Source organism: Lottia gigantea (assembly GCF_000327385.1).
Source record: "Lottia gigantea unplaced genomic scaffold LOTGIsca_7, whole genome shotgun sequence".
In the NCBI taxonomy this organism is placed as follows: Eukaryota; Metazoa; Mollusca; class Gastropoda; family Lottiidae; genus Lottia; species Lottia gigantea.
In genome coordinates, this window is record NW_008710370.1 from 2,753,979 (window position 1) to 2,777,694 (window position 23,716).

Sequence of the window (23,716 nt, forward strand, 5' to 3'; positions counted from 1 at the left end):
ATGCAATGAAGCCATAAAAAGTAATTTAGTCTTTATTCTACCTATTCTGAAAATTTCATACAAAATCATTCACAANCTTTTTGAAAAATATCAATTTTAAAAAATAAATGACCTTACCAGACAGGACTCACTCCACTAATTCATTTGCCATCTCTTCCCATGTTAAAACACGAAATTCAACCTTCTATAACTTTTTCCAGAAATCTCGTTGAAAGCTTTCCAATATGTCGAATGAAAGCCTGACCAATTCTCAATGTCTCCTAAAAAATTCATTATATGATGACCATGAAAATTTTGAGCTACTAAAATTGAAAGTAGACTACTACCGGTTATACTCATCCGCTAGAGTTTGGCACTTCACAAAACGACTATTTTTAGAATTAGCCTTCCGCCTTTAAGTCTCTCATCATCTCACCAAATCTGAAAGATAATGCAATTTCAGACATCAAATTCCAAATCTAGACCAAATTTTACCCAAAAATAGGCAGGCAAAAACCCCAAAAGGGAGAGAGAAAGAAGATTTCTAAAAATAGCCTGGACTACATTCCTATACAATCATTTGCATAAAATGTTTTAGTGGAGTGAGTCCATAACCGAAAACTAATGGGAGAGTTATTTCCCTTTAATAAAGAGACCACAGGGGCTTGTAGCTATCATTTAGGTTCAACGAAAGCATGGGTGCTATTCATTACACAGCATGTATATATTGATAAAATCACTATCAAATATGAATTTGGCTCATTTTGAAAGAAAGGTATTGAGTTATTGCTCTTGACTTAGTAAAAATGCACACCGCTGTGTGAGTCTATATTACGGGAATAGAAATAACAAACTTCATACAAAAGTTAATATTTGATAATTTATCAAAATGTTTAATTTATTTTTATTACGAACACCTATGGTTTCCTCAAGCTACGTCTCTTCAAGCTACGTCATTTGAAGCTACGTCATTTAAAGCTACGTCACACACTAAGCAACGTCACACACTAAGCAATGCTTTCATTGTTGTCATTGCCATCACAAAGCCTGCTTAATGCGTCTACTCCATTTAGTTTGTCTTCATTTACTTTGTTCCTTTTTGAATTTGTGGATTTTGAAATGTCAAAAAGTAGAAGGAGTGTACGTTCTACAGCCGGGGCAAAGATAAAAGGTATAATTAAGGATATTACAGCACAGGACAAGATTTTATCCGAGTCGTTCTTGTCCAATGACGTCACTGTCGACACTAACCTTTGCCTTCAACAAAATGGCGATGATATCTTCAAAGCAACTACAAGCGACCAACAGATTCAAGATAACAGAATGTCAAGGAATCCTGGTACTAGTGATCAGCCTGTATCTAGACCTAATATCAATGGTGGTAATGGTTATGAGCAGTCGAATGTCGTTGTGGAAAACACACTGGTAGAAAACAAACCTTAGAACTTCGCGAAGAAATTTTTTGCAAGAACTGATGCTGATTTTTTACATTATAAGTCTACTAAGCAACCTGCTGCTACAGTCAAAAAGCCCATTCTCATTATAAATTATTGTATGGCAGGACCCTAACCAAACACCAAAATCCTACTAGAGCTCATGAATCACCATTCGACATTAAGTCATATCCTAAATACACAACTGACATCTTCCGATTGGCATCAAAATACGTTTGGCCATTTGTGTTGTTGTATGATCAAAAACATCGTGAGCGACAATCAATGGGGCTCATTTTTACAGGATCTCCAGGACTTTCAACTCATTTTAAAGAGGGACAATCCCACCGTTAGAGCTAAACTGCAATGTTTGGGCCGCACAAATTAGTAGATACACAAAACTATTCATCAGCTTTAGAAAAATCGACATGTTGTCAAAAAAGTGATTCAAGAGGTAATCGGGCTTTGAAATTATGTCCTAATGGATAGACCTCCGATAATCGTTAACTCTTTGGGTGTAGTGTAAATGCTGAACATTGGAATAAGACTTATACATGATGCAAGCTGTCCTATCGATTCGTGCCTAAATTCTTTTACTTCGGACACCGACTGTTCATATATGGATCTTCGCCAAACCTTCAAACTAATCCGTCCAAATTCTTATCTTGCGAAGATCAATCTTAAAAGCTCTTATCGCTATGTTCACTGTCACCCTAACGATCATGAATTAACGGGACATTCATTGTTGATAGTTCTCCCTCCTAAATGTATAATGCAAAGCTATCTTTTGGACACTCCTAAGATTTTTCAGCAGCTGTATGTCATATAATGGACGTGCATTATGGTGTATCTTGACAATTTTCTTGTGATAGTTGACACCTGGGAAACTTGTAAATTCAGATACGACCTACTGCTCATGATGCTCCGGGACCTTGGATTTAATATAAGCTGGCCAAAAATAGTTGATCCATCTCAGCAACCATTGACATTGTTTCACTCTCATACCGATGCATGCTAGTATCGTGGAGCCGGATATTTTCAGCGTGATTTTGTAAATGAACATATCAATATTAAAGAGACTTTCTGCAGCAATACGTTGGGGGCATCTCACAGAAAACATGACTGCTAAATTTGTTACTAACAAGAGACCCGCAACAAACTGCTTACGCACTTGATGACTGGCTTAATACTTCTTGTTTTGTGATTTTATAGTTTTCGTTTTCTGTCAAACTCAACTTTTGAAACATTATGTTGTCGGACTTCTTGTCCCAACGCATACCCAATATCTTCACAATTTAATCACTGTCCGCTGTTTTGTCTTTGTTTGCTATGCTCATCAACTTGTCGCAGTTTGAGTTCCAAGATCTCAAGTTGAAGCCTTCGTCAGAAAGCAGTTGTCGTGATTTTGAATAAAAGTTCAAGAGTTCCGATTCATGGCGAAAACTGGTTAATGCGTTATCTACATACAAGTTCTCTGTAATTCGGTTGATGTTGCTGATGGATTGTCTTTAAAACGCTTTAACAATGTTGCACAAAACTGCTCCAAAAAGTACTACTCTAAATCAATAGGTAATTAACTTACTGTTTGGGCCTGTCGGATTTTCTAACCAGTAAAATCTCGTGACATCTCTATCTTTTCGATCTAATTCTAATTGCAAAAACGCCTTTTCTATGTCAGCTAACACGGCATATATCTCCATTCTAAAACGTGTTAAAATCGATGTAAATTCATTCATCACAGTGCGGTAATCTGCTAAACATTCATTTAAACTTGGACTTTTATCGCTGGCTTTATAACTACAATCGTAAACAATTCTAATTTTTTCACCGGGTGGTGAGGAATATAATGAATTTGATTATTTGTGCTTTCATCTGTGTCTACTTTCTCAATAAAGCCTCTAACTTCCTGATCGGCTATTATGTTTCCATACATTTTAAACATGCTTTGGTCTTTCGAAATGCGGAGAATTAAATTCTCTGTTCTTCTTTTGATGATTCCCTGATTTGTCAGCAATTCCGGACAGTTTTCTTTCCAAGGTAATTTTGACACATATTTTCCGTGCTCCTTTGAAACTGAAGTTTCTACGAATTTCTCCATGTTATTTGACATTTCACTACACATTTTGGTATCCTTCGGATCAATTCCAATGTTCTCTAATTTCCAGAACTTCTCTAAGTCATAGTTTGTTTGATTATGTGATATCAAAACGTCCATCATCGAAGTGGAATTTCTTTACTAGGCTCCCAACTTGGAGCTTACGGCAGTTGGACCATTTCTGCGAATCACTGCTCCAATAAGGAGTGATATCTCGAATTATTTGGCATCTGTGATAGGATGAGCTAGCGATAAATGTCTCAAATAATGCATACTTCGTGTAAGTTTCCTGCTCTGGTTTTGAAGCGGTAATGCAATGTTTGATAGGAATGACTTCTCTGTCGGTAGCTCTCAGTTGTATTGTAGTTTTCTCTAGATTTCTAATACCTGTGATTTTGTCTCCGAATGACGTGATATTCAATGCCTCTGATCCTTCTAATTTTGGGTTAAGTTTGTCGGCTAGATCCTAGTTTATAAATGAGCGTTGTGCTCCTTCGTCGAAGAGTATGTTTGCCTCTGCTTGATTTCCGTTGAATGAGACTTCCGTTACGGCTGTTTTCAATAGAACCGTAGAAGTTTCCTGTGTAGCTGATGTGTAAAACATCAATGTTTCGGTTTCTTTCTTCTCATGATCTGGTTTCCGGTCTTTTCCCTTTTGACAAAGTGACGTATGGTGCTTACGGTGGCAATTTCTACAGTCGTATTTGGATTGACATTCAGTTATTTTATGTCTACCGAAACAATTAAAGCACAGTTGTTTCTCCTTGATAATTGTTAAACGTATCTCATGTTCAATTACATCTTTGCATTCGATTAATGAATGGGCTCCCTCGCAGTATATGCATTTTCTATCTAGCAGCGAAATTTGCGGTAGGAGTAGCTACTTGACTCGGGTACATGTAGTTAGCTTTACCTGATTCTTGGATTGTCCGCTTTTTACATATCGAATCATGCAGTCTTCTTATTGTTCAATTATCACTGCTGTTTTCTCTGGTTATATTTGTTCTGAATTCAGTCGGTAATGTACCTAGTATGATGGGGATCAACAGTGAACCTAACATTTCTTGGCATTGTCCTAGCGATTCAAGACCTCGAATATAAGCTTCTGATCGTAGAATGATCTGATGCTCTGCAAACAATCGTCTGGTGCGGGCATATCTAACAAGCCTCTCATATATGCATTGGCGACTTGATGTGCTTGACCATAACGATTGGACAAAAGTTCAACAGCTTTGTTGTAATTGTGATTAGTCATGGTTAGTCCTGAAATTACGCTGGCTGCGTCTGATTTCAACAGTGATTTCAAATATGAGAATTTCTGAACGTTGGTGAGCGTGTGGTTCTTGTGAATTGTAGAATCGTAGGATTCCCAAAAATATTGCCATTCTAATATATCTCTGTGAAACTCCGAAAGTGATAACTTTGGTAAGCGAAGATTTTGACTTGATTGTGAGCTTGAATGTGAAAATTCTTGACTTGGAGTGCGTAATCAGATTGTGATTGTGACTCTGCTGTGGTAGGAGGTAATACGGAAAATGTGGCATTTATAGAAGATTGAATAAACTTCTTGAATTTGTGAATTTTACTATCTCAGTCATAATAATACTCATCTGTATTGAGTGATTCTTCCGTAATGTCTTCTATCTCAATAACACTGAGATCGGCTAGCTTTGTCCCGGTCTCACAGGTTGCTTCACGTTGTGTTTGGTTTTAAAGAGACAGGAAAAACTACTTGTGTTGATTTCACATTCTATTCAAATTCTGACATGACAACGTTACGTTAGGTACAAATTAGGATAAGATAAGATTAATTGGCGACGTGCAAAAGCTGACGTTGTTAGTTGCCGCAATTCTCAACACTACCTGGACCATGATAGGCCTAATAATTTTACTACCTACAACAATGATAAGCCTAATTAGTAATACTACCTATACCAAATATAGGCCCAATAAATAATACTGCCTATGCTAATGACACCCCCCTTCTTTCCATCAAGGGAAGTCTATTGTACTTACACTAGAATCCCTGAAAAAACGGTTGATGTGTCTCAGAATAGCATCCCTGATACTCTTAATGTATAAAGAATAACCCATATCCCAGGAGAGATGGACACCATCTGGGGCATGAACGCGTTTGCTGGGGCAAGTCAGTCCCTTATGCTTCCAATAAAAAATAGTGTCACAATCAGCACATAATCTACGTAATTCCAAGTTGGTGTGTCCCACCCTTTGATTGTACTCGGCATCAGGAACAATTTCTCGGACTAAAGAGATAATAACACACGTGGGATTCCACCCATGCACCACACAATGAGCAATGGCAAATATGTCTCTGGCTACCTTGTTTGGTTCATAATCAGGATCAGACAAATCATTAGATCCTAACTGTAGTAGAACAATATGCTTATCTTGAAAATCCTGAGCGTTGGACTTAAAAAAGTCGACGATGGTGGTCGTTTCGGGTTAGGGTTAGGGAATTGAAGGAAGCTAGGCGTTTTATATGTGAAGTACCGAACAGAGACACCTGAACTGGTTCGAGAACAGGAATAAAATCAAAATTCCCTTTCACGGAATAAAGAGGAAACGCCATCCCGTCAGAATCACAGCATGTGGAAAGGCACTGACAATGAATTGAAATGCACTCCAATGGTAAAGAGTACACGAACAGTCGCTGGCCAACACACACAGATAATGGAATAAAAACATACTTATCTTGAAAAGAAAACCGTAATTAACACGGAAATAAACGTTAGGTCTTCACAAAAATTAATCTAATTTCTGTTTGATGTCAGCCGCTGAGTCGTCTTGCTGGGCAGTGACCGATAAAGTCAATTGTACTCAATCCCATACATATCGGTAACCTGCGAGACTTAAAAGGTAAACAAACCGAAAGTAGATCGCCAGCACAAAAACCATTACTTACAGTAATGTTTATTTTTGAAACCTAAAAAGTGTGATTTTTTTTTAAATAATAATAAAAATTGGATGAATTCCACCAGATAGATTAAAATGTAAAATTTAGTTAACATGTTTTGTCTCCATTGACTAACATGGTGACATTGGCCTAATTTAACAAGTTACCACGCTGTGAGATATAGCTGTAAGGATACTTCTGGCTATTAACCAGGCTTATCACACTAGTGTTAAATAGCAACTGTCGTATTTGTATGCTGCCCACAAAACTTAGTGAAATTCTTCATTCCATTCCATATGTGGCTTAAAATATAGCATTTGTAGTCAAGTAATTTGCTCTTTCAAATATTATTAAACAACTCTGCTATTTGAGTATCTCTTGTCTCATCTTGCAAGCTATGTACAATGTATTATTATCTTATTTTTACTTTAGGTAAAGGGGTTAGTTTCTGATCAGACAAAAGAATGGTCCGAAATGCTAGTTCGCCATATACGTGAAGAGCACGATCAGAGATTTGATCACATTCGTCAACAAAATGACCTCTTAGTACGATTATTAGAAGAAGCACATTTGGAACAATTGAAAGACTTAGAATCTTGTCAAGACAGGTAATATTTTTTTTCAAATTTGTGAAGAGCATTATACTTCATCAGATTGGGTAACCCTCAAATCATAAAAATCTAAAAGTTTAGATATAGTATTAGTACCTAATGTTCTGGTCATGTTGATGTTGCTGTGTTGCCATTTACATATTTTGTAGAGGATGCAGTTTTATTATATCTACACGAATTAAATAATTAAATACATTAAGTTCGAAATTGCCAATAATCTGTGAACAGATTTTGATTTGTTGTCATTGACTCTATAAAAAGGTGTCAAATTGGCTTTTTCCTTTGTCCATGATGATTATATCAATAATTTCCAACACATGGTCAACTTTCCTGCAGTTGCATCATGTTTGGTAGTGAAAAGTCTCATTAATTTGATAACATTCGCTACTGAAAAATTTATTTTCAAATCGCTGTAAAAATGAAGATATTATTGAAAAGATTTCGTCAAGCACAGGTCAAAAGGTCAACAAAGGTTAAATTAAAAAAGATGAGCCATAAAAGTTTTGACAGACACCAAAGATGAAAGTATGTTTGAACATCCAAGATCAATGACCTTTGACCTCTGTGTTGTAAACACTCTACAAGGCACAATTCTTGACGGATTTTGACGAAACTTGGTGTGAGTGTTCATAATCACCCAAGGATGAACCCTTTTGAAAATCAGAAGAATGGAAAAATATTTAGTATGAGTTATTGCCCTTGTTCTTGAAAACACGTTAAATATTTAGCTCTTAAACACGCTAGTATGCACAATTCTTGACGGATTTTGACAAAACTTGGTGAGAGTGTTTGTAATCACCCAAGGATAAACCCGATTGAAACTCAGAAGAATCAATAGATATTAAGTATGAGTTATTACCCTTGCTCTTGATAACACATTCAATTTTTTAGCTGATAAACACTCTACATGGCAGAATTTCCTGGCAAGCTTTCTTAAGTTTTGTTCAAAATTTGCAGAATTTACAATTATTAGATTTTGAGATATTCTTTGTTTTACGAGACTTGAGTTTATTTGACTAAAACCATCTAATGTATAGTAACTATAGAAATCAGTGCAAAATTTTCAAATTTCAAAAACATTAGAATGTTTATACCCACAAGTTTCCACAGTCTTTCTTAGTTTCTGGATTTCGATGGATGGGTCAGAAAGTTGGTGGGTTGTTGTTTGATTTAGAGAAATTGTGTCCTGTCGCCGTGGCCTGGCTTTTCTTCTGTTGTCATCACCTTTTAGCTCGTAGACTTACAATTCAGCTTTATTCTGTTTTGTCTGGATAACATCTGTTCTTGGGCGTATTCATAGCTTTGACTTATTTGAATAGCCTTGGTGAGTGTCAGCTGGTCACCTTCGTTAATGAGTTTCTCTAGAATTTTACTCGAATTGTTGCCAAAAACGATCCTGTCCTTGATCATCTCATCTGAATAAGTGTAAGAGCAATCTTTTGCCAACAGTTTAAGGCGGGTGAGGAACTGTTCAATAGATGAGGTTATATCTGGCAAAAACTGGATTCAATTTTGGCAGGATGAATGCTTGATATTTGTCATAATAGATATTTAATATTTTCCTATTTCTTGAGTAAGGTCTGACCACTTGTTGTTAACATCCCTTTTCGCCTACCCACAGTAACAAATATGGACATTTAACCTCTTCCAACTTTCCTTCAAGTGGGCCTGAATATACCAACTCAACGTGTTGTTTAAAGGTTTGAAGACTCCCAGTCCAAAGTAGGCTGTGGAATACCTGTTAAATCCATAATTCTGACACCATGTAATGATCTGTCATTTTTTAAGGTGGACAAAATACAAAGTAATCATATGTGGAATATTTGCATAGCTTTGTACCTGCAGTTTGACCAATCTTCAGCAGAAGAAGGGAAACGAGATCTTGCTACTTTTTTGGGGGAAAGTTGGGTCAATTTTGACAAGGGGGGAATGTGGGGCATTTGTGTATATATGTTACATAATTGTATGTGTATTCCCGAATTGTCTATATTAGTAACTAACGTAACTCCTGTTGTTTACATTCAACCGGAAGTAGGGTTTCTTCTAGATTATAGGGCTGTACTTGTTATACAAAAGCATTGCATGATACTTTGGCCAATCAGCAAATGTTATGAAATGTGGTATAATGGGAAAAGGTGTCTCGCTTTACACATGGAGTGCACAACCTCGTTACGTACAAAGGTACAGACTTCAGCATTATTTAGTCAGTCGGTCGTGGGTTGGAACTTGGTGAGTTTGGCTTTGTAAGCTTGGTCTGTGGGAGTTACAACACTGCTCTCGCAGATTTAAGTGTTTACAGATGGTTAGTCCGTAAAGATCTGACTATTCGGCTTGTTTTTTATCCCTGGAATGGGTGAACTCTAGGTAATCTACTACAGGAACTTCAATGTTCCGCTCTAGTAGTGAACCTGTCCTGAAGAGTAAGGGAGTCATAAGCTGGGAATGTTTATTTGTTTTGTAATGTCTTTGTCAAATGTTGTGTTCTTTTTGTGAAGTTATGTGAATGTTAATAAACGTATTTAGATTTCTCTTGGAAACCACTATCCAGCATCTTGATCGAAACCCTGGACTCCTGATGAGCATTACTTGAGGGGAGGCTTGGCAGTTTAATTGGAGAGCTGTTCAGGAGCCATCTTTGAAAGTGACAGATTACAATTAAGATTATATTATAAGTATATAATAATGTTACACTGTGTTCTGTGCATGTTAAAGAAAAAGTCTGACTCTTCATTAGCCTAATTAGGTGCAGAAGAGATGGGTGTAAAACTCCATTCATTTCATTTCATAATAGATTTATTTTATATATTTTTAGGGAAAATAAAGAGTTAAAAGGAAATCAAGCTAAACATTCTATGGATTCTAGTAAAGCTGTATTGAATGATAAATCTGTTAAATATAAGACTGAAAGAGACAGGTGAGCCTTAACTATTCATTAAGTATCTGAATTCCTAAAAGTGGTCCAAACAGGGTTGATATTCACATTTGTGAAATTGGTGATGTATTATTAATTAGGACCTGATTAGTGCTAAATATTCCTTTGATAGGATTCAAAAGATATTTATAGAGCTGTAATATGTGTAGCATACACACTCTAGTCAACAGTTTCGTTGCATGATTCTTTGTCTCCTGTAATCATAGAAAAACTTGACTAAATTATGTCAATACAACTCAAACTTATATTAAGCTTAATATAGCCACATGTAGCTTCTTGGGGGTTGGATTCACTTGCTTTAATATGAAAGAATTTATATAGTTATGAAAAAAATAACAATATTATGTCTGATAGCTGCCAGTGAGTGTATGTTTCTTTGCCTTGCAAGCTTTTTTGGTTTGCATGTCATATAAGGCAAGACTTATCATTCTGTTCAAGTTTTAGCCTGTAAACACTCTAGAAGGCCCTATTTGACAAGATTTTGACAAAAGTTGGTAATAATAATCAGTATCGCCCTAAAGAGTTCAAAAGAAGTGTATGACTGAAGGTTGAATATTTCATACTGGTGATTGTTACTGTACTGCTAAATATTTTTTATTCAAAACTTAAATCTGCCAGCAGGCGTATATAACCGTGCTTGGCAAAGCTTTCTTTTGTTAAAGGGATTGTAAAGAGTTTTTTTTTTTTAATTTTGTGTATCGGGACACTGATTGCATCATTCCAATTTTCAACCAGACGTCCCTCTGTGGTTCCTGCGATTCCACTAAAACTATGTGATTGATGACGTCACTAATTACAAAGGGCCTAACGTGATAAAGCATATCTGGCAATTATAAGAATAAGTCAACTCTGTGCCAAACATGGCATTCCCTATATTTTTGAAACTATTGCATGTAAATCCTTAAATTAATCAACATCACATGCAATACTGCTATACTACAAATTCAAGGATGCCCCATGAAAAAATGTTTGTACAACCATGAGCTTCTATATTCATGTAAAATTCTATAGTACAAAAATATTACTTCTGATGGGCAAGATGGACTGAAATCTTTTTAGAGTAAGTCAGTCTCCATCCAAAAGTTTCTAGACTATATTAAGTCTTGGAAAATAACTATTGTGATAATGATTGATATATTTTTCTTATTGAATTTTTAAGGCGAATCCGGGAATTAAATGAAAATAATATGAAAAAATTTATCGAAGAAAGAAAAAGATTAGCCATGAAACATTCTAGACAAGTGGAAATTCTTAAAAAAATGCAGCAAGAGCAAATAGAAAAAGTCCAAGAAGAAAACACTGAGGTAAGATGTTATTTGTTATAACAATTTGTTATTTTATATGCCCTCTTGAAATCCTTTTCTATTTGTCCATTCACGATGTCTTAACTTTGAATAAGGCATTGTTATATTGAACTACTTGACACTCAGAGGTAAAATGACAAGCAAGCATATTATGCTTATTTTCGGCTGGTTTTCCACATGCACAGACATTGTTTCCAAGACTAACACATGTTACAGTCAATCTGTGAAATCTCCCTTAGGGGAGAGCATAAGAATCAGGTGATCAAAGCGGGTCATACTTTTCTTTGACGTATTTCAACATTTTCATGGCCATCATGACTAGTAGATATGGAGCCTTCTGGCCCCCGTTTCACTAAGGTACGTAAGTATAAATAATTACGTAAGTATAAATGTAGGTAAAATTTGCGTTTCACTAAAAGACGTAAATTTTTACTTACGTAAATATGTCGCCTAAATCCTACGTCAACTACAAGCAGGCATAAGTACGTTTTGGCAACTGATCTAGTGTTAGAAAAACGCCGACAATTAGTTTTTAATGGACAGGATGTATTTACAATTAATAAGAATGAAAGGAGAGAGTTTCCAGAAATCGTACCTCAGATTATAGGCACGTCATGTCGAATTTCATAAACTTGATGTCGGCGATGTGATTAACTAAAACGAAAGTGGTGTATCTAAACTTTCATTGGTTATTTATAGATAGAAATGCATTTGAAGAACATGTGTTTTACCCTATCCATAATATTATTCACGTGTCTTTTATTTAATGATTTCAAAATTGCTTTTAGAGTTTAACACAATGCTAACTAAGCAAGTTTAACTTTAGAAGTGTTCATTTCAATATTTGATTAGGTCTATTTATCTTTCCATTTCCACCGACCATGCTTCGTGTTTGGTTTTACTGATCACCCCAGGACTGACCTAGGCGCAAATTGTATTAAAAATTTTCATAACAGCTTCGAAAAATTCCGATATTTCATAATTGAACCAGTTATGTTTTCTTGCGGATGATGCCATTTTGACAAAAGTGACAGTGAAAGACGATTTATTTAGGCCTAGCGTGACTTACGTCATCATGTATTGATTTTACGTCACGCATTTTCGTACTTACGCCACTTTTTTTACTAAATACTTAAGCATGATATAGTGAAACGGACGTAAGTAAATAATTATGTTATGCGTAAGTATAAAACTTACGTAAATACTTACGTACCTTAGTGAAACGGGGGCCTGGATTATATGGTAAGTATCTTCTATGGTGTAAAATTGCGAAATTCAAAAATTCGTAGCTCACTTTTTTCGATCAAATTTTTTTGCAACTTTTTTGTTTTTGCATCGATTGATCTGAAATTTTAAGGCTATCATTCGCACCCTGTGTCAATAAAAATGACGAAATTTTGGAAAAAAATATTTCAGGCTTATTTGATGTAAAAATCTCTCCTCTTACACATAAAAAATACCGTTTTCACCAAAATTATTTTTTTTTCTTGAATAATTGATTTTTTACTAACCCTACGTTACGGCATTATGCATGTTCACGTCGATTTTCGCTTGAAATGGCCGATGTTTACGAGAATGTTACGTGCCATACTTTCGATTGATCACAGCCATATTTATAATTAAGTGGAGCGTGAGAAGATAATAAACAATACATTATCACGCTGACAATGTGTGTTCAATCCATATTTGGAAGACTTGGCCTAATTTGTAGCAAGTGTTTACCAAAACAAATCCTGCCATTGGCCTGACTATAAATAGCTAATTTCTAAGCCAATCAGAAGGCGATACGTCATAATTTATGTGTGCGCGCATGCTCAGACGCGAATTCACGTCTTTCCGGAAGTCGTCTGGAAACTGACAGAAATCTTACAGAAATCTCGAATTTTAGCTAGATTTTACATGTAAAATGCCATCTAAAACATTTTCAAGCTTGAATAAGTTTAAAGGAAAGCGCCGGCGATCCAGAACTGTTCTTCGCGAGGTCAACAGATCGACTGATAAGTTAGAAACGTCGTTTGATGTTATTGTTAGTGGTGACAGCAGTGACCTAGATCTACATGACAAGGTGGTTGATAGTAATAATGGTGATAGTAATTTTCAAGAATCAGCTACTGAGAAGAAGTTGAGTAAATTCCATCATGAAAATTTAGATGAAGAAGACTTGTGTGGATACAGGATTGTTGATGTTTCATTCTTAAAATCTTTAATTTCACAATTGCAGTGTCCAAAATGCAACAATAGTCTTGAGAATTGTGCCTTAGAAGAAGAAAACAACAGAGGTCTGTCTTCTAAATTTGATGTGATTTGTTCTGCTTGCCAGGTTGTTATATCTAGTGCCAGCACCTCCAAACGACTTAAAGATGTGAATGAATCCAATAGGCCTAATACAACAGGATTTGATGTTAACAGAAGGTGTGTTATGGCTATGAAAGAGTTAGGTGTTGGGAAAGCGGATCTGGATAAACTTTCAAAAGTGTTTGATATGCCATCAAGTCTCGGAAAAGAAGCTTTTACAAAACATCTAAAGAAGTTAGAAGCAGCTAGTTCTGAATCAGCTCAAGATCATCTTCAAGAAACTTCTAAAATTATATGTAAAGCGTACACAGAAGTTCATCCAGATTATGAAGACGAGGATATCATTGATATTGATGTAGTTTCTGATGGAACTTGGCAGAAACGAGGATTTTCTTCGAAGTACAACGTAACAGTTATAACAGATTTGCTGACTGGACTTGCTCTTGATTTTGAAGTCTTGACAAACTACTGCCATGTTTGTGCCAAGAACAAGATGGATAAATCTTCGATAGAGTATGGCGAATGGTAAGAAGGTCACAAGAGCAATTGTCAAATCAACCATGTTGGTTCGTCTAAATCCATGGAAACTGAAGCCACCCTTAAGATGTTTAACCGATCAGTTGAAAAGTATGGATTTCGGTACACCCACTTGCTGAATGATGGTGATAGTAGTGTTTTTAGGCGCATCACAGCTCTTAATGACGGAAATGGACCATATGGTAGAGAACATCCCGTCGAAAATGAAGATTGTGTGAACCATATAAGCAAGAGAATGAAGAATGGTCTTGATACAGTCATAACCAAACTTAAAGCCCAGGGTGAACCGATAGATGGAAAGGGTCGACTTACCAAAGAAAGAGTAAAGGCAATTCAAAATTATTATGGAAGAGCCATCAAAGACAATGCTGGAGATTTAGAGGTTATGTACCGGAGTACTTGGGCCATTTACCTTCATCACTTTGATGATGATGAAAATCAGCATCACAGATGCCCATCTGGTCCAGAATCTTGGTGTTGGTACCAAAGACAGCTAGCTAGAGGTATATCAACACCTTCAAGAGGAGAGCACACCGCACCCCTACCACAACGTATTTCACAAGCAATTTTGTCAGTGTTTGAGAGGTTATGTAGCAAAACCCTGCTGTCTGGTTGTATCAGAGGAGCGACACAAAATGCAAATGAGTCATTCAACCAACTGATTTGGAAACAAGCTCCAAAACATCGCTTCACTAGCTACCAGTCTGTTTGTCATGCTGTGAATTTATGCTGTATGGAATTCAACAAAGGTAGTAAATCAGCACTCATAGTAATGGAGAAGGCAGGACTAGTCCCCAGTTGTAATGCTGAAAACTTTTGTTTGAAAAGAGATGCTGAAAGAAAACGCCAGTCACTATTTCAAGGCACAGAGAGATTCAAGAAAATAAGGAAATCTAAAGAATTAGAATTTTTGAAGTCAGATTGAAAGAAACAGTCTAAAGAATGTGCCAGTTACCTACCAGGGGGATTTTGATCATGGGTTTTTTTTTTCTTTTCTATCTTTTTTCTTTGTTTTTTTTTTCTTTTTTTTTTTCTTCTCTTTTTTTTTTTTGCTTTTTTTTTTTTATATAGTTTTTAGATAATAAATCTTATAACATAAACTAGAGTGTTTTCTTACTTGTTATCTTATTCAGAATCCAATACCATGTGTTAGAAACTGGCAATGATAATAGCCATCTTACATGTTAATTATCCTGAATCAATCCTGTTTCTGCATTACCCTACTATGTCAACAAAGACTTCCAAGGTCCTGGGCACATAAATAGATATTTGGAAAGCCTCAACTACCCTACTTTGACAACTTGGTCCTAGACACAGATAATATTATCTAAAAAGCATCTTTATTAACTATGTCAATAAAACGTAGAATGAATCATCTGCCTGTAGTGAAATAGAAAGTTATGCACAACTGCACACTCAAATGCACAAACTTATACACAAATGTACAATCCTCTTCACCTAAAATAACTACAAGACATGCCTTATTTTTTATGAATTAAATTACATTTTCAACAATATGCATAGAAATATGTACCATAAAGCTGTCGGCATAATAAATTGCTTAAAAATAGGAATGCGCCATAATGTGACTTATCTTTGATCTTCAAAAGCCATTATCTCCAATATGAGTTTTTCAACAAATGCCAAACTGGGGAAAGGTTTTTTGAAAAAACTATTACAGATAGCAAACTGAAATTTTGCATGTACCTAAAGTATAAAAATCTTCATACAAATAAGGAGTTTTGAAAAAATAATGCCATTTATTGCTGAGATATGGTTGCTATAGCAACATCACATAATCCTTTTTTTCGTTCTCTCAACTTCTATGAGCCATATCTTTGCTTTTATTTTTCCAATTTCTTTAAAACTCCTTATTTGTATGCAGAAACATTCTGTTTTATGCTTCCAAAAATTTCAAGTCAATAATATGAATACTTTCTGAGAAATATGTTTCCTAGTATATAGCATAAATTTTCCCGCCATTTTTCGTTGCCATGGTAACCATGATACCTATAGATCAAAACACCCCATTTTTTCAAATAGGATCATTGTAGGTATAATACCAATAAAATAATCCAAGATAAGTTCATAAATAAAAAAAATGGTTTTAGGTGCTTACCATCCCCTTAAACGCAAAGAGACTTCACTAATGTAAATAATATAGTACAGTCAAATATTGTACTTCATTTCCGCTTTTAAACAGGAAAACGACTGAATTTCAGATCTACTTCCGGTTGAATAACTTCCGGTGTAATTTATATAGAGCAACGACACAAATATTGATCGGTAGTCAACTTTATTACAAAAAAATGAAGAAGAAAAAATTTGAACCGGAAGCGATATTTTGGTCGCCATTTTGATATGACACACTTTTGTAAAACGAAAAATGGGGCTTCTATGGAGAAGTGGGTGTATATAATTTTGATGTGTATGTATAACTGCAATCGATTGCCAACAAAAACTAGGAAGCCGATTTTTGAATTTCCCTTTTGCTTTTTTGCAATTTCCGGTTGAATGTTTTTATTAGTTTGAATGCTCATATCTCATGACCTTGACCTTTAATGACCTTGACCTTCATTGGGTCAAAGGTCATTTGCTTAGGCTACCAGCTGATACTCTCATATTTGACCTCCGACATCTACTTCCGGTTGTATGGCTGTCCGAAAAAAGCAAAATTCGCAACTTTGGACTGCTCTAACATGTGATTTATTTAATTAACCTAAAGGGTTATTTTTTTTCGGATTCTTAATGTGTTTCTCATGCTCTTTCCAGTGATATATAACAATCGTATTTATAAAACAAACTTGAAATGATATTTCATTTACATCATTCTTAGACCCACTTTGTCTTAGAAGTTCCTGTTGTTTCAGCTTCATAATTTAAAAAAAGGAACAGGTTTTTGAAAATTCAATATTTTCAATTTTTGACCTTGACCTTTAATGACCTTGACCTTTATTGGGTCTAAGATCATTGACCTTGGCTATCAGTTGATGCTTTCATATTTGACCTCTGACGTCTACTTCCGGTTCTACAACTGTCCAAAAACAGCCAAATTCGAAAATTTGGACTGCTCTAGCTCGTAACCTAATTAATTTTGAGGGTTAAATTTGTGGATTCTGAACACAACGAGACATTTTAAATATGAATTAACTTATGACAAAAAAGTTGAGGTGGGCGTGGCACATTAGGGTTAAATTACATTTGTTCAAAACAGGACCTTGCACACAATTACCTCACCCCTTTGGCCAGTTCGTGTGAAAAGGTCAGTTGCTTCAGCTTCGTAGTTCAAAAAAAGGAAGAGGGTTTAAATTTTACATATTTTCAACTTTTGACCGTTACCTTTGATGACCTTGATCTTTGTAGGATCGAAGGTCATTGACCTTGGCTAAAGATTAATACCTTCATATTTGATGTTCACCATCAACTTCCGGTTTTATAATGTTTGTATTTTCAAAGTTTGATGACTCATATCTAGTGTCCTTGACCTTATATGACCTTCCCCTTAACATGGTCAAAGGTCATTGACCTTGGAAATCTAATCATACTTTCATATTTTATGTCTGACTTCTACTTTCGCTTTCACAACCTTCCAAAAAAGAGAAATTTTCAAAAATTTTGACTGCTTTAGCACGTGACCTAAATGGCTAAGAACGTTGATTTTTTCAGATTCTCTAGCAAATTGGCACAAGAGCAAAGTCCCACTCAGTACCATGAGTGGTTCTAGTTTTTCATTGTATTTGATCAATTCCCAATTATACAAAATTTTAGTGATTTTTTTCGCTAATTTGGCAGAATGACCTGTTCCAAAAAAGTAATATTTCAGAGCTGGGCCCACTGGGAAATGGTCTCCTTGGTAACATGTACATCTTGATCGCCGCCATTGTTCTAATCTAAGTTTATGGCTATGTCCGGATGATGTACTCTTAACCGATTGTGGTTACAAATGAGTGAATTTAGAAAAATGGAGGTTAAAGATAACCAAAACCATGCTCGCTGTTCAATTCGTAACAAAACTATAAACCTGGCAAAATGGGACAAGCAGCTCTGAAATCTCACATGAGTAGTGAAAGTCAATAGAAGGACAGATAATGGCAGTTTCTTCATTTGTTGGTGGCGGTGACAATCCCTACCGATCAAAACCTAGGTTACCACCTCTTCAAAGCAGGTCAAGTAGCAATGTGACAAGTTATGTGTCTGCTGGTAATGCTGCCATGAAAGTAGAAATTTTATGGGTTTTAAGGACTAGGCTATAACTACCCATTCTTGTAAGCACCACCAGTACTAGCCTACACATACACACGTAATGGAGACAAGAGAACCAAACTTCCTGATGATTTGCAAATACACACACATCTTCAGGCAAAGAACAGATTAACCCCATTGACAAATATTAACTATCTTTATTGATTTCACAGTTCAGAAGTTAGGTACATGAATATTCTGTCACACTAATATCATTGAAAAGTCCTTGAATTTCAAAGCCCAGAGACCTTAAAAAGTCTTTGAATTTTTGAGGCAAAGTGCTGTATGAACCGTGACTATAGAGACTACAGTTTTTATACGCCCACATGAATATGTGTAATAAATAATAAAACTTGACATCAAATACCATCCTTTAATACACTAATATTTAGCAATTTTGAAACCTCCTGGTTTGAGTTCATTCAATCCATACGGCCATACAGAGTCAAGTCTATGAATCCACAGAGTTTCTGCACTGTCTAATTTGCTTTTGCTTTCATATGGAATTTTCTCAAGAAGTGTGCATTTATAATCATGACCAGGTTGGTTAAAATGGGGGGCAATATGAGGAGCTTTATGAACCTTTTTCAATTTAATGTTGCTCCTATGTTTGTTATGTCTAATATTGAAGGGGGTTATTGTCTGGCCAACATACTGAAATTTACATAATTCACAAGTAAGGCAATATATAACAAAATTACTCTGACAATTTAAAGAGTCTTTGATATAAAATGATTTTGAGTGTCTATTGGTGATTGTGTTAGTTGTGTTCATCTTTTCACAAGTTTTGCACAGGTTTATTACAAGGTACACATCCCACACTTTTAAAAATATTCACATTGTCTACACACTGTTTTAATTTGTTTTCCCTTAATAAATTTCCCAAGGTCCTATTCCTGCGTCCTGCCACAATGATTTTCCTTGTTTTTAATATGTCTGTCATTCTGTAGCTTGTCCTTAAAATATCTGTGTCTTAGGCCATATTGTGTAGATTTGGTCTGTGGGTCATAGGTGTTAGTCCATGGAATAATCTTCATTTTCTTTTCATCTTCTTCTGCTTGGTGTTGGGGAAATAGCAGTTCATGGCGTGATCTTTCCCTTGCTTTGCTAAAGGCAGTTTCTGTGTGGTCTTTATATCCAGAATTCTTCAGATGTTTAGCAAATTGAAATAATCTATTGTTTTCCAATTCACATGAATATGTGGTCGTATATTGTCGTCGCCCCTGTGCATCAGTCTGTCGGTCAACATTTCTTGTGAGCACTATAGAGACTACAGTTTTTATCTGATTTTGATAAAACTTGATGTGATGCTTTAGATTGATAAGATCTCGGTCAAGTTCGAATTTGACATATTTTCGATGAACGGTTTTTGAGATATTGCCCTTGACTTAGAACGCCTTGAAATTTGTTAAAAATTGTTTGTGAGCAGGATTGAAGCTACAGTTTTCATCCGATTCTGATGAAACTGGGTGTGATCATGGGAATTCATAAGATCTCAGACAAGTTCTAACTTTACGGATTTTCGATGAACGATTTTTGAGTTATTGCCTTTGACTTTGTTAAAACGCATCGAAATTTGTTAAAATTTGTTCGTGAGCAGGATTGAAGCTACAGTTTTCAACTGATTCTGATGAAACTTGGTGTGATCATTGGAATTGATAAGATCTTGGACAAGTTCTAACTTGACGCATTTTCGATGAACGGTTTTTGAGTTATTGCCCTTGACTTTGTTAAAACGCGTCGAAATTTGTTAAAAATAGTTCGTGAGCAGGATTGAAGCTACAGTTTTCAACTGATTCTGATGAAACTTGGTGTGATCATTGGAATTGATAAGATCTTGGACAAGTTCTAACTTGACGCATTTTCGATGAACGGTTTTTGAGTTATTGCCCTTGACTTTGTTAAAACGCGTCGAAATTTGTTAAAAATAGTTCGTGAGCAGGATTGAAGCTACAGTTTTCAACCGATTCTGATGAAACTTGGTGTGATCATTGGAATTGATAAGATCTCGAATTCTAACTTGGAAATATTTTTGATGAAGGTTTTTAAGTTATTAACCTTGACTAAGGAAAAACGCGTCAAAATTTGTTTGTGAACACAATAGAGACTATAGTTTTCAACTGATTTTAATAAAATTTGGTGTGATCATTTATATTGTTGAGATCGTGGACAAGTTTGAACTTGATGATTTTTCGATGAACGTTTTTTGAGTATGTGCCCTTGACTAAGGAAAAACGCGTCAATATAACAAAGATAATATAGCAAGTGGTTCTAACAACTGACTAAAACATAACAAATACAAAACAAAGTTTAGACTCTTCAATTGTGATAGGTAACCTTTCCTGTTTGCTCTTTCGTCAGATTTGAAGGATGGGTCATATATAATATTTTCTACATGGACAACTACAACATGATAAGATTTAAGAAGAGTATTGCAAGCGGTGCGTTTGTGTTGCAGCCAGCACGTAACTGATGATCTCTCTTATTTTGACACATTTTTATGCATTATCTATTAATTCTCTCAGTTTCTTTGGAGTGATTTGGTAAAGTTAGTGAGAGATCTTAAAAGTAACTTGACATCACTAAACTTCATATCTGCAAATGCATCTTTTGATGCTAGTTCTAAACGATGGTTCAAGCAATGACATGAAACCAACCAACTAAATTTGTCTCTTATAATTGTAGACACACTATTTTTTACTCCTAAATTCACATTTGCACAATTGGCCATAAAACCACTCAACTTTGATTCAAAATTGTTTATACCAAGTTCAGAAAATGCATCAAGAAGACACTTGGTTATCCCATCAGCTTTAGTATTCTTCACATATTTCAGTTTAAAAGACTTTGTCTGCACCTGACCGTCTGGCATGACTAACATGACATAGATAACCTCATTTTCAATAGTACTGACATCTGTTGCACCATCAATTAAAAATGAAATAAATTCAGCTTTCTCTATGCTTTCAACTGTTTCTGTTTTCAGTTGCTCTCCAATCTGTCTTGTGAATTCTTTGCACTGTATTTCATTAATATAGGTATGTCCTAATTCAACACCGTGTCTTTCTCCATTTCAACGAACACCGGATATTTACAAAAACTATCTCTGCACGCCAGAGTATAAGCAATGTCAAATAGTTTTTTCAGTCTCTTTTTTTTTTGTACACCCCATCAAACATCTGAACTAAAGGGAATTTGCTCTGCAATACAGAAGAATCTTCAGGTTCTATTTTAGCAAGGTTCTTGTTATACAACTCGTACTTTTAACATGTTGTTCTGTCACGAGGTGTTTACGCATGGCATCTGACTTCAGTCCACTACCGCTAATACCAGACATAAAGGAAGGACTGAAATTCCGAAAAATTTTAATCTTGGATTCGTATTTTGTACGTGACTGATATTACACGATAATAATTGTTTTCATCTGTATTGCAATCCAGCCATATGTTTCGAGGATCATACTTTCGACACCATTCTTTCACAGTGGCTAGATCTTATTTATGTCGATTATTGTTCTTATGATTATGACTCGATGATTTAGAATTGAAATTAGATTAATTTTATATTATTATTTATGAACTATTTTGCTACAATAATAGTTTCATAATGTTAGACAGAAATGAAATACAGACGATCAATTAATTTAAAACGCTGGTTCATAAATTGTAGAGTGTTTACGAGTAATTGTGGACGGACCGACTAGCTCTCTATCGTGTCCACAAAGAATTCAAGAACAAGGGCAACAACTCATAGTAAATATTTTTCAATTTGTCTGATTTTCAATAGGGTTGTAGGAACCTCTTTTGTAATAACGACCAGTTTTGTAGTAGCTCACCACTTTTGTAATAAAATCAACCGCTTTTGTAATACTTACCAGTTTTGTAATAACATGCGCCCATTTTTGTAATAAAATTAGGTCACCACTTTTGTAATAAGCTCGCCAGCTTTTGTAATATTATCAAGGGTCACCACTTTTGTAGTAAAGCTTCAAAAGTGGTCTGACTTCATGTCAGCATTTAAATTGGATAAGATTGGAGGAAACAAAATCTAGGACACACTATTTCCACTACTAGAAAACACTAGTAGAATAGTGTGTCCTAGACAAAATTGGGTGGAAGCATACATGTGTAATCTACCGATGTTGTCGGGTTTCTACCGCTTGTGCATGTTGTCTACCGCTCTACCTGCGGGATACCCGATTCTACCGATTTTTGGTTTTTTTCCTGATCCAATTTTCACGGGACCTACCATTTTCAATGTTCAAATTCTCTACCATAAATCAACAAAATATCTATCATCACTTGTATCTTAATTGCCAGTAACACGCGTTAATCTCATCACGTAATAATATTATCATTGCCTGATTAATTAATCCCCCAATTAAGATGGTAATTTGATCTATTTTCGCCCAATAATGTGTATTTTAAGCCCACATGACACATTTTTTATAACAACATCGCTTTTATAATAAATTTTACGGTAGCCCTACTTTTACTAAAAAACGAAATCTTGAAGTCTTCTCAGTATTTTATACTGTCAGTGTCAATCTGCAAGGTCTATAATAGGCCTATATAACATAGACGTCGTTTCAGAATCATTTTTCATTATCGGTAGATTATCATGCGCGACTGGATGTCTAATTCTTATGTAAACTCAAACTTTGTTTCATAAAATCGTTTTGAAATTTTACTGTAGCCTGTAAACATTCATTATATTGCCTGCATAACAGGCTTACTTATTACAAGTCTTTCCATTCTGAAGAACGTCAAAATGGAAGCGAAAAATTCAGTTCAATACTTCGTGAGAGTGTTGCAGGAAAATTATTTAATGATAGGAATGGAGATATTCTATATGTCATGAATTACACCTTTGGAAAAAATAACATTGCCAGTACATATTATTTACTAAATATTGCTTTCAGAACATACTGATTTCTAATATGGTACATGTAGGCCTACCGGTACCATTTAATTTAGAGGGCTGGGATCATGCTTGCTTTTTTGTTTTCAAACATCATTTCACCTTGACATTATTTTTGATTCAATCAATACTGAAGAATATAATATCAAATTTTTTTGGGCCCCTAAATTTAAAATATCAGGCACTATTTCTAGAATTATCCATAATTATAGATTGTTAATTTTAACTGTGTCATGTAGGCCTATGATCAATTTATTTAATTTACAAGGCTTAAAGCTTATTTAAAAAAAATAAAGAAAAAAACAATCAATTTGGAGTTTTAAATCACGAATTTACGCGCTTTGGAAAAATCACCCGACTTTTCACCTTATCTCCAGATTTTTCAAGGCAAATCTCCAGATTTTTTTTCCGGACCTGTACACATGTATGGGTGGAAGGGATTATAAAAACTGAT

At 35.3% G+C, this 23,716-nt stretch overlaps 2 protein-coding genes across 2 annotated transcripts in view; both read left to right on the forward strand.

The window, feature by feature from the left end:
- The window catches only part of LOTGIDRAFT_107866 (hypothetical protein), a gene marked incomplete at both ends in the record, with an annotated part of 82,659 nt that extends 71,370 nt beyond the window's left edge, over nucleotides 1–11,289 (forward strand). The window contains 3 exons of the mRNA XM_009065557.1: nucleotides 6,854–7,029; nucleotides 9,845–9,946; nucleotides 11,124–11,289. Coding sequence (XP_009063805.1) covers nucleotides 6,854–7,029; nucleotides 9,845–9,946; nucleotides 11,124–11,289 — 444 coding nt within the window. The remainder of the gene's footprint in view (nucleotides 1–6,853; nucleotides 7,030–9,844; nucleotides 9,947–11,123) is intronic.
- Nucleotides 11,290–13,174: 1,885 nt separating this feature from the next.
- Nucleotides 13,175–15,025, forward strand: LOTGIDRAFT_155053 (hypothetical protein; the record flags this gene model as incomplete). Its single annotated transcript, XM_009065558.1, has 2 exons — nucleotides 13,175–14,088; nucleotides 14,245–15,025. 2 exons carry the CDS (start codon nucleotides 13,175–13,177, stop codon nucleotides 15,023–15,025), a joined length of 1,695 nt encoding a protein of 564 aa, XP_009063806.1.
- Nucleotides 15,026–23,716: the final 8,691 nt, after the last annotated feature.